Source organism: Bubalus bubalis, chromosome 3 (genome assembly GCF_019923935.1).
Source record: "Bubalus bubalis isolate 160015118507 breed Murrah chromosome 3, NDDB_SH_1, whole genome shotgun sequence".
In the NCBI taxonomy this organism is placed as follows: Eukaryota; Metazoa; Chordata; class Mammalia; order Artiodactyla; family Bovidae; genus Bubalus; species Bubalus bubalis.
The window spans coordinates 11,471,573-11,483,899 of NC_059159.1; the positions used below are offsets into that span (position 1 = coordinate 11,471,573).

Genomic DNA, 12,327 nt, shown 5'->3' on the forward strand with positions numbered 1-12,327 from the left:
GGACAGACTGGACCTCGGCAGCACTGATCCAGGGAGGTTTGTTCCCTCCTTGTTTCATGGGGCAGCAGCTAGTGGATGTGACTGGCACACGGTTAGGAACTGGCCTACTTCTTGGTGCACATATCAGTTCATTTATGCAGTCAGCAAACACTCACTGGGCCTCTGGTAGAAAGGCTGCATTGTGAGTCCTGGTCCTCAAAGAGCTGGAAGTCTAGCAGAGAAGGTAGAAGGTGCAAAGAGCTAACCCAAAGGCAGCGACTCAAATTGGGATCAAAGAGGAAGGCAGGAGGGGTGGCTGGGAAGGGAGGGCACTCAGCCTCCAGTGGGAGGTGAGGGTGCCGTGAGCAGAGATGCGCGCACATGAAGGCAGTAACAGCAGAGACAATCCAGTGTACAAGAGCGCCTGTCTTGGGGAGGAGGCTCTTGGGGTGGGCTTCTTCAGAAACACTGCTCAGTCCTGCTACCCCTGAGTCCGGCACCAGGCAGGGGACCTTGTATGATGTGGCTCAGTGTGACCCTGAGGGATGGTGGTTTTAGGGCCTGTCAGGGATGATATCATTACTAGATCTATGCTACAGAAATATATCAGACGATTCAAATGAGTCCTAGGAATTGCAGCTGAGTTCTGGGTAATAGGGTGCAGCCCAGCAGCAAGACCCCTTCAGCGTGGAGGCAGCTCATTAGGCCTTGACCAAAATCAGCCCAGAGCAGAGCTGAAGGTCCCGGGGCAGGTGGGTGGGTGCACAGGAACCAACTGACTCTCTGATAAGCTTGAGCAGGTAGAGAATTGAATGGCGAGGTTGTTAGCCGACACTGTCTCTATCAGTTAATACAATTAGACGAGAAAGAGACTAAAGACGTAAAAATTATAAAGGTAGAAGCAAAACCATTAGAGTTTGCAAGTGATATGATTATATGCTAGAGAGCCCAGTGGAATAAATTAAATAGGACTAAGAAGAGAACTTAGTGAGGTTAAAGACTTTAACACACAGAAATCAAAAGAAGCAACCGGTTAGAAGATAAATGCAAGGAAAAAAGATATATGCACGCCATTTATAAAAGAATCCTAAAACTGGAAATAAACTTGACCTGAAACATGAAAATTCTCTGTGAAGAAAACTTTAAGCATTCCTGGGAGTTCCCTGGCAGTCCAGTGGTTAGGGTGCCAAGCTTCCACTGCAGAAGGCATGGGTTTGATCACTAGTCAGAGAACTAAGATTCTGCATGCCACCCACGAGGAGCAGCCAAAAAAAAAAAAAAAAAAATCCTGAAGAACACAAGAATCAACTTGAACGAGTGAAAGCATCCCTGTTCACTTACAGAAGGATTCATCATCATAAATATATCAGTGTTCCCTGAATTAATTTAAACTTTAATATAATCTCTCCAAAATCACCAGCAGGCTTTTTTGTCTGAAACTAGACATTTTCTAAACTTCCTATGGAGAAATAAATAGAAATAGCCAGGGAAATTTTGTGTAGGAAGAATAATGACAGGGAATTAATCCTACATATCTCAAAACTAACTCTGAAGGTTCAGTCATAAAGAGCATTGTGGAGCTGGATTATGGACAAACTAGCCTCTTTAATATATAAAGAGCTCCTTGAAGTCAAGAAAAACACCAACAATCTAATGGTCAGTGTACACAAAACAGCAGTTCACAGAAAGCAGGAAAAAATGGCCCTTAGATTTATGAAAATGCTCAATCTTTTTCCTAATAAGTGCACTGTAATACTACACTGAAATACCACTTTTCACTCCTCAGATTGGCAAAAATTCAAATATTTTACAATGTACTCTGTTGTAAAAATACAAAATGGTAATATCTGTCAAAATTAGAAATGCATTTACCCTTTGATCTAGCAGTGTTATGTTTGGGAGCACAGTTTAACAGCTTTATCTGCAGATGTATGAAATAGCATGTAGAAGTTTATTAATGGCAGTAGTGTGAGTAATCACAAGGGACTGGTTCAGATCACAGGTCCCGACACCACAGGAGACTGGGTTAAGTGAGCAGTGCTCCTCTGCAGTGGGATATTGTGCATTAGCTGTGAAGATGGAGGAGGCTCTCTGTGAGCCCAAATGGCAAGACCTCCTAGGTGAGGAAATGCAAGAGGCAGAGCCAGGTAGGGGAGGTCCTGTGCTTAAGGAGAGAGCAGTTTGGTCTATATATGCATATTTACTTACGTTTAGTCAAGAGAATATGCAAGAAACTAATAAGGCGATTAAACATAGTGGTGGACGAGTGTTTTTTTAAGCTTACATTTAATTTCATATTTATTTTCATTTTGACCCAGATGTCACATTTTCTATGTTAAGATATGATATACTGACTCCCTGTACCCCTTACAGGGACAGAAGACAGAGAAAAGCTGCTCATTCTATACCTTTCGGTGGCATATTGATTTTTGAGCCTTTAAATACACATGGACCACAGCCTTGTGTGACTCAATGAAACTGTGAGCCATGCCGTGTAGGGCCACCCAAGACTGACAGGTTGTGGTGGTGAGTTCTGACAAAATGTGGTCCACTGGAGAAGGGAATGGCAAACCACTTCAGTATTCTTGCCGTGAGAACTCCATGAACAGTATGAAAAGGCAAAAAGATAGGATGCTGAAAGATGAGCTCCCCAGGTCAGTAGGTACCCAATATGCTACTGGAGATCAGTGGAGAAATAACTCCAGAAACCATGAAGACACAGAACCAAAGCAACAACAACACCCAGTTGTGGATGTGACTGGTGACAGAAGTAAAGTCCAATCCTGTAAAGAACAATATTGCATAGGAACCTGGAATGTTAGGTCCATGAATCAAGATAAATTGGAAGTGGTCAAACAGGAGATGGCAAGAGTGAACATCGACATTTTAGGAATCAGTGAACTAAAATGGAATGAAATGGGTGAATTAAACTCAGATGACCATTATATTTGCTACTGTGGGCCAGAATCCCTTAGAAGAAATGGAGTAACCCTCAGAGTCAACAAAAAGAGACTGAAATGCAGTACTTGGATGCAATCTCAAAAATGACAGAATGATCTCTGTTCATTTCCAAGGCAAACCATTCAATATCACATTAACCCAAGTCTATGCCCCAACCAGAAGCTGAAGTTGAACCGCTCTATGAAGATCTACAAGACCTTCTAGAACTAACACCCAAAAGAGATGTCCTTTTCATTATAGGGGACTGGAATGCGAAAGTAGAAAGTCAAGAGATACCTGGAATAACAAGCACATTTAGCCCTGGAGTACAGAATGAAGCAGGGCAAAGGCTAAAAGACTTTTGTCAAGAGAACACACTGGTCATACCAAGTACGCTCTTACATCAACACAAGAGAAGACTCTACACATGGACCTCACAAGATCAATACCAAAATCAGATTGATTATGTTCTTTGCAGCCAAAGATGGAGAAGCTCTATACAGTCAGCAAAAACAAGACTGGGAGCTGACCATGGCTCAGATCATGAACTCCTTATTGCAAAATTCAGACTTAAATTGAATAAAGTAGGGAAAACCACTAGACCATTCAGGTATGACTTAAATTCAAATCTCTTACGATTATACAGTGGGAGTGACAAACAGATCAAGGGGTTAGATCTGATAGACAAAGTGCCTGAAGAACTATGGACAGCGCTTCACGACACTACAGGAGGGAGTGATCAAGACCATCCCCAAGAAAAAGAAATGCAAAAAGGCAAAATGGTTGTTTGAGGAGGCCTTACAGATAGCTGAGAAAAGAAGAGAAGCTAAAGGCAAAGAAGAAAAGGAAAGATATACCCATCTGAATGCAGAGTTCCAAAGAATAGCAAGGAGAGATAAGAAAACCTTCCTCAGTGATCAATGCAAAGAAATAGAGGAAAATAATAGGATGGGAAAGACTAGAGATCTCTTCAAGAAAATTAGCGATACCAAGGGAACATTTCATGCAAAGATGGGTCCAATAAAGGACAGACGCAGTATGGACGTAACAGAAGCAGAAGATATCAAGAGGTGGCAACAGTACACGGAAGAACTGTACAAAAAAAGATCTTCATGACCCAGATAGCCACAATGGTGTGATCACTCACCTAGAGCCAGACATCCTGGAATGCGAAGTCAAGTGGGCCTTAGGAGGCATCACTACGAACAAAGCTAGTGGAGGTGATGGAATTCCAGTTGAGCTATTTCAAATCCTAAAAGATGATGCCGTGAAAGCACTGCTACTCAATATGCCAGCAAATTTGGGAAACTCAGCAGTGACCACAGGACTGGAAAAGGTCAGTTTTCATTCCAATCCCAAAGAAAGGCAATGCCAAAGAATGCTCAAACTACTGCACAATTGCATTCATCCCCCACGCTAGCAAAGGAATGCTCAAAGTTCTCCAAGCCACACTTCAACAGTACGTGAATTGTGAACTTCCAGATGTTCAAACTGGATTCAGAAAAGGCAGAGGAACCAGAGATCAAATTGCCAACATCTGTTGGATCATAGAAAAAGCAAGAGTTCCAGAAAAACATCTACTTCTGCTTTATTGACTACACCAAAACCTTTGACTGTGTGGATCACAACAAACTGTGGAGAATTCTTCAAAAGGTGGGAATACCAGAGCACCTTACCTGCCTCCTGAGAAATCTGTATGCAGGTCAAGAAGCAACAGTTAGAACTGGACATGTAACACGGGACTGGTTCCAAATCAGAAAAGGAGTACGTTAAGACTAAATATTGTTTATTTAGCTGTTTATTTAGCTTACACGCAGAATACATCATGCAAAATGCTGGGCTTGATGAAGCACAAGCTGAAATCACAGTTGCCAGGAGAAATATCAATAACGTCAAATATGCAAATGACACCACCCTTATGGCAGAAAGTGAAGAACTACAGAGCCTCTTGATGAAAATGAAAGAGGAGAGTGAAAAAGTTGGCTTAAAACTCAACATTCAGAAAACTAAGATCATGCCATCTGGTCCCATCATTTCATGGCAAATAGATGGGGAAACAATGGAAACAGTGACAGACTTTAATTTAGGGGGCTCCAAAATCACTGCAGATGGTGACTTCAGCCATGAAATTGAAAGACTCTTGCTCCTTGGAAGAAAAGCTATGACCAACCTAGACAGCATATTAAAAAGCTGAGACATTACTTTGCCAACAAAGGTCCATCTAGTCAAAGCTGTGGTTTTTCCAGTAGTCATGTATGGGTGTGAGAGTTGGACTGTAAAGAAAGCTGAGCACCAAAGAATTGATGCTTTTGAACTGTGGTGTTGGAGAAGACTCTTGAGGGTCCCTTGGACTGCAAGGAGATCCAACCAGTGAATCCTAAAGGAAGTCAACCCTGAATATTCATTGGAAGGACTGATTCTGAAGCTGAAACTCCAATACTTTGGCCACCTGATGCAAAGAACTGACTCATTGGAAAAGACCCTGATGCTGGGAAAGATTGAAGGCGGGAGAAGGGGACAACAGAGGATGGATGGTTGGATGGCATCACCGACTTGATGGACATGAGTTTGAGTGAGCTCCAGGAGTTGGTGATGGACGGGGAAGCCTGGCGTGCTGCAGTCCATGGAGTCACAAAGAGCCAGACACAACTGAGTGACTGAACTGAACTGTAATACATGCACAAATTTTTGTTTTGTTTTGACCACACCACGTGGCTTGGAAGAGCTTAGTTCCCCAACTAGGCGTTGAATCCGGGGCCACGACAGTGAAAACACTGAGTCCTGACCTCTGGATTTTCCAGGAAATGCCTACATTTATAAATTTTAGAACACATACAGAAAAGTAGATCAGAGGCATAAAAGCATTCATGTATGTGTGATTTTCCCACTGATAACAGTTATTTCAACATTCCTGGTATCTCGTCATTCATTCTAAAGTTTACCTTCAACACAAGAGCATCTGACATGAGAACATTTAAAGTAATAAACCATTTGTTGGAAAATGAAAACCTATATATGTATATAAATATCTTACTGCACTTGGCAAGTGGGAAGGCCATTGTGCCAGGCCTTTGAGTTGTGCAGAAGGACATTCATCTTTAACTGCCTGGGAGGGACTGTGCCCCTGGGTTTGAAGAACAGTGAGCTCTTGTTTGCAGTGAGCAGAACCCCCACTCTGGGATTATTTTCTCAAGCACTACTAGTTTTAAGGCCACGAGCTGTTTTTAAGACTCTCGATGTATAAACAGGTCAACGTAGTCCTGCATTTGTCTGGAGACAATTCTAATGTTCTGGTGGCAGTGGGTCAGGGTGCAGTCCAGTGCTTCTGTCCCTTGTGTGAACCCAGCTCACCTCTCTGGCATCTTTTCCTCATCCCAGGGAGTGAATTCTGCAACCCAAGGACAGGAAACAGGACCCCCCCTCTGTGATTTTGTCCGTATTCACATCAGAACACGAGTGGCTGTGTCCACTGGTGACACTGCTCAGGACTGTCCTGCTAGTTGGGCCTCATTTGATGCATCGAGGCTGGTGGTCTGCTGATCTGTGCTGTTTGTGTCTTCCTGCTCCCCAGGAGACAGACATTATAATCTGCATTAAGGAGAATGAAGGTAGGGCTTCCCCCACAGCATTCTTTGCTAGAATATTCTGAGGGGGTGCACCTGCCCTTGCCCTGTGAACTTACCCTCGCAGAATCCAGAGTCTGTGGTCTCTGGGCTCGTCCTGGTCTCTGCTGCCTCCTGAAATCAGTTTGCAGACTGCATCTTCAGCCACAGTGAACTATGTACTTGCTTCCTCTTCTCTGTTTGCTTTTCTTCTCTTCCTCACCTCCCTCCCTTTTTCTCATGTTAAAAATATAATTCCCTGATACAATGAATATGAAGGTGGTTTTCCCAGCGCGAGGCTTATCCATTGCACTCCAAATGTGCTGACCCCTGCGGTTTTCCTAAATGTGGGAAAGTCGACTGCCTAATTTGTGATAGTGGGGAACTTTTCCCTACTAAGAAGAAGGGGGGAAAAATACATACATACATACATATACACACACACACACACACACACACACAGAGGTGTGCAATGGCGGGGGGGCTTGCTTAGGAAAAAACCATTTCATATTCATGCTCTTCCTCGTCTCCACCCTCTTTCTATGCTGGCCTTAATATGTCAAACCTGTAGCTTTATCTGGGAGAAAACAGAGAGACATGAGAGAGGGCCCTTGAAAAGCAGCCGTGTGGAGGAGTATGGGCCGCTGGAGCCCTGCATGTCTCAGGGGAGCTTCCCACCAGCCTGTGTGTGCAACGTGTCTGTTGCCTGCATTTCTGGGCTTTTGTAGTTTCAAGGACTGTTTTCTCTTTTAAGAAGGCACTTGGCCAAGTCGGGAGGGAGAGTGGGCAGCTGGTGACCGTTTCAGCATCCTGAGAAGTCAGCGTCCTGCAGATCCCCGGCTCTCCGGCCCCAGAAGTAGATACAGAGAGGGCTGGGATGGCTGATGGGGTGATTCTAAGCCAGTTCTAAAAGGACAGTTGCTGAGCTCTGAGAGTGAGGGTGGACATGACCCGAAAACGTTAATTGCTCCCACCTGCATGGCAGCCTCTTCCAGACAGAGGTCATTCTACATGAACAAGACCATCGCCATTTCCAGTACTGAAGCCATAATGAAGCTATAGCTTCACCTACTCACACATGTGCCTCGGCTTCTGAATTAGCAGATATGACTTAGGAACACGTCGTCACTCTGTGACGAGATATGTTTTATGAGCGTCGCTGTAAATATGTGGACCTGGGCTTGACCGTGGCACCTCTGGTTTAAAAACAAAGGAGAGCGGCTTTGTTTTCGGTGCTGGCGCCTTAACCCTGTCCCCAGACGCAGGCATTGCTGCAGGCACCGTCTTCGTGCGCCCTCCCGGCCCCTTCTGAATGAGCCTCTGCAGACAACATCTTGCTGACACCTTTTAGCTCATTTATCCAAACCTTCATTCAAAGCAAGGCATCCCTTATGGGAATGACTTGAAAGCTGCATGCTTAATTGGCTTCCCTGGCTCTTGGGGATTGTTGGCCTGCGAACCTGAGCTCCTAGCGCCCCTGCTCCCTGACCACCTCCTCCATCTCGCTCAGTCTGAACTTAAACAGCAGAGTCCAGTCACCACCTTATTAGTTTATTGATGTGAGGAAAAACACCTCATTATCAGAGCACCCTGAGAAGTAGGCCAGCGTGGGAGAGAGGAGGTCAGGGCTCCAGGCTGCAGTAAAAAGCAGATTCTATCTGCAAAATCACCCTGCCCCTGAGAGACTTTCACACTGGGCGTGCCCTCAAGCCAAGCAGTGCCCTGCAGAGCCAGGGAGGTTTTGCAGTGTGTAACTTTTCTCCTTTTATTCTCAGAAACTCAGATCTTAAAATTTCAGCCCTCTCTACTTCTTGAATGGCCTTTATCCGCTGGAGTGGAGCGTGCTGGGAGCTGATGGAATTCAGCATCTCCCTGTGAACAGGTTACCCTAAATCACCAAGCGGTTTTTCTGGGTATTGATCCAGGAAGCTTAGTGAGCAGTATGACCACATTCTGTGGGTTGCTTTCCAAGAACGAGAGCATCCGTGATTTATGAGTCACACTCCCATGTTCAGATTGCACTTCCATATTTCAGATGTTTCATCTGATTCCACCAGTTGAGCAAAGATTTCTCAAATGTCACTAGGGTCCCACAGCTGCAAGAGGGAGAACCTGGGCGTGAAGCCTGTTTCTTTGCCTCTTTCTCTTACTGGCCGCCTCCCTGGATGTCAATTCCTGAATGTCTGAGGCACAGTTGTTTTAAATCCCTTGAAGAGCCAGCACCTGCAGAAATGCCCCCCAAGTCAGCCAGCCTGGTATAGAAGCAGAGTCTCTGATGACCCCACTGCCTCAGGGCCAGTTCCTTTCCCTAAGATTTAGATTCCTTGCTTCCTGGTACCACCTGGAGCCCCTTTTGCTCACACGCTTGTTTCCCTGTCTCCCAGCTCGTCCTTCATGCTCCAGATCACCCCCCCCTCCACCCTGTGGCCATGGGCTCCCACCCAGTACGTGCATGACTTTTGATCTAGGAGTTCATCCTGGCTCGCCTCCTCATGGTAGCTCCGCTGTGTGTCTCTGGGGTGCCTTGATGCAGTGTACCCCAAATCCAACTCCTTGCCCTCTCATTCTCTGATGACATGGCCCCCACCTCTCCCGCCTCTTTAGTGGTCTCGCCAAGCAGTCGGATTGCCTGGCTCCTCCCACCCAGATCCCTCTAGAACGATCTCAAGTCTTCAGGGTCCTCCCCACCATCTCTGACCCTGCTGCACATGGTCACCACCTCCAGTCCGGCTTTCCAGCTCACCCTCCACTGCAGCTGCCAGAGTGATTCTTCAACCTGCAGTTCAACAGTCTTCCCCCTCGCATTCCCAGTGCCCTCTGGTGTCTTCAAGACCCCATCCATGAAGCAGTCAAAGCTCTCTGTCTCCTGCCTTCCCTGGCCACCTTCTCCCTGGCTCCATATCCCAGCAGGATTCCCACCTGTTTTCCCACCCTCCACCCCCACTCATGTCTGCCCTTCCTTCATGGATGACCCCAGCTCTTCACCCCTCCCAGAGCCTCCCAAGCCAGCGTCTCATCGTGAGCCAGAGTTGCTCAGTTGTCTCCCCAGGACTGTGAGCAGGGTGTGGGGCTCTGTGTCCAGGACTGAGCCAGTGCTGGACACCTAGTGGGGCTTGAAAACTGTGCTAACACATGACACAGCGGTGCCTACACGTGCCATGTACCCTGAGGAGGTGGCAAGAGCTGCACACCTGGCCACCCACTTGGCCCTGAAATCAAACTTTCCACTTGGAACTGTTCCTTTGGAGACAGGCCTCTAGGAAGCACCTGTTGGAATATAACCGTGGGATGCACATAATTCATAATTATGGTGTTTACATAGATTTTGTCAGTCTAAGCAAAGGTGTATGACAAGCTCTGGCAGGGGCTGGGGTCTGCAGAAACTGAGTGGTTTCAGGCGTTGGGCACGTCCCCGCTCAGAAGTGGGAGGAGAGGTGCATGGGCCCTGGGCTGACTCAGGAGAGAGGACAGGTATGGGAGCTGCAGGACGCAGACGGCCTCCAAAGGAGCCGGCCCAGCAGCCAGGGTACCCGCACCCGGCAGGTACCCAGAAGGTGCTTTCAAGAACGCCTCAGAGCCGCTGCACTTCTGAGAGTGTGTGCAGTGCCAGCCCTTTCCCCACAGCCAAGGGAAAATGCATTTGTACACAGCCATTCCAGCTATTTTTTCAGATGAAAATTGGACTTGAGAGGTGAAAATGATGAAGACATAAACTATTCATCACACATTCGTTTGTTCACACATTCCAAGAAGAAAAAGGAGCCCCTTCCTGGGAACTGCACTCACTGTTTCTCCTGTGTCTCTCCCCCCAGTCATGCCAAGCTGACCTGGTGAAGGACAACGGCCACAAGTACTTCCTCTCGGTCTTGGCAGACCCGTACATGCCAGTAAGGACCAGCATGTTACACTCTGGTGACACGTTTCCTTTGGGCTCTGGGAAAGGTTGCTCCACACAGAGGGACCTGTGGTGGGAGTGGGGGCCCACTTACACTCCCATCTCTGCCTCACTTGGATGATACCCTTTGCTTCCTGGCTGCTTTCTTAAAGTAAGTCACAGTGAACCTTGATACACAAGCTGGTTCAGTTTTGTTTACTTGACTCCTTTTTCCGGGTACTTCTTTGCAGTGAAGTAGAATCCACTGTGCCTTGTACCCTGTCAACCAAGTTAGATCAATGAATATTTGTACATCCACCATAGTATTGGCAGTTCCTTTGGCCAGTGCAGGATCTGGACCCAAGGGGAGGCTAATGCGCTTTATCAATCAGGAAGGGGGTTTGGGCGGTAGAGGTGGTGGAAAAATTGAAAGTTGAAATTTGAAATATATTTTATTGTATTAAGTTGTTTAAAAATTAGTCATCCATAAATAGCATATAAAATAACTCCCAATAAATGTTTTTAAATTAATATTTATATTCTCTCCCTCTAGCTTCTAGCTTAGTAAAGAGAATAAAATAAACACCTTAAGTATCAATAATTACTCAGTGTAACTTAATTTTATCAGAATGGTTAATGAAATCTAACGGCTCGTTCACACAGTCATAGGTGCCTCTGGTTGTGGAAAGGAACTTTTGGGTGTAGTTTTACCCTCTCATTGGTTTTCTAAACTAAATGACAATTCAAAAAAAAAATTTTTTTTTCTAAAATCCAGGAAACATTAGAAACAGGATTGTTATAAAAGGTAAGCAGAACTCATATGTTCTAACTGAAGTGTGGTATTTAAACATCATCGAAGGTGGTTACATTTAGACTTTATGTGAGCATTGGAAATAATACAGCGTGAGTAAGATAGAGGCCAAACGACTGAGAGAGACATCTGAGCTGATAGACGTGCAGCAGAGTGATGGACAAAGTCAGCACCAGTGGGCCCCACTTCAGCTGCAAACACACTGAAGTTTTGAGGAGCTAGCCAGATTGAAAGAAAGGACATTCAATCTACAAATGCCAACACCTGAAGTCAGAGGAGGGGCACAGTGGGTCCTGGGTGAACCTCACAGTGACCCTGGAGCTCCACATGTCCGCAGCCCCAAGTCTGCACCAAAAAACACAGGCCTGTGGGGCGAGCTGCCCACTCACTGGACGAGGACAAGAAGAGCTAATCCAGTCCATCCACGTCTGGGCAGAAAGTCAGGAAAAGCCTCTGTGAGAAATGGAAATTCCCCATGTGGGAGGAGCCACCAGCCAAGTGAGGAACATGAAATCTCCAGGGCCTGCCTGGAAGCAGCGAAGGCTGAACCTTTTCTGCAGGGCACCTTTCTGTGTACCTTCACAGCCAGGGTACCAAGACTCACGCCAGGAGCACCACCCTGCTCCTAACCCAGGTTCAAGTGACGTAAGCTGAGCTGGCACAAAGGAAGGTTGGCTCCCAGAGAACTGAAACTAATAGAGTTCTCTGGAAAAAGAGTGATGAGCTTTACAAATAAGTATGTTAAGATAACTGAATAAACAATTTGTTTTAATTGTGTCCAAAAATAAACCCTGGTGTTTTTTTCCTCAGAAGTACTTTCTTGCCTGTTGTAAGAGAACAGGTATTCTGTCCTTTTCACTCCTTCTCAAAAAGTGACCAACTAGGGTCTTTAATAAATAGGCAGATTTTGGAGGGGGAAAAAAAGAACCTGTAATGGAATATAGTCATTAGAAGTTCCATATACGAATTAAACAGCAGAATTGACACAACCAGTAAAGAAGTCTGTGGAGAACTCGTGGGAGGAAGCAAAGAGGAGATGTGACGGAGGCTCTGAGGGGCTGAGCAGGCTAGCTGCATCGACAAAGGCCAGAGGGAGACGAGGGGATGCACAGTTTAGTGGA

The 12,327-nt window shown here is 45.9% G+C and overlaps 1 protein-coding gene and 1 pseudogene across 6 annotated transcripts in view; both read left to right on the forward strand.

Moving 5' to 3' along the window:
* The window catches only part of RPTOR (regulatory associated protein of MTOR complex 1), a 325,171-nt gene that overhangs the window by 260,342 nt on the left and 52,502 nt on the right, over positions 1-12,327 (forward strand). For all 6 annotated transcript variants that reach the window (XM_044938670.1, XM_006064164.3, XM_006064165.3 and 3 more), the window contains one exon: positions 10,334-10,408. In XM_044938670.1, the coding sequence (XP_044794605.1) occupies positions 10,334-10,408 (75 nt within the window). The remainder of the gene's footprint in view (positions 1-10,333; positions 10,409-12,327) is intronic.
* LOC112584172 lies at positions 6,773-6,916 on the forward strand (annotated as a pseudogene).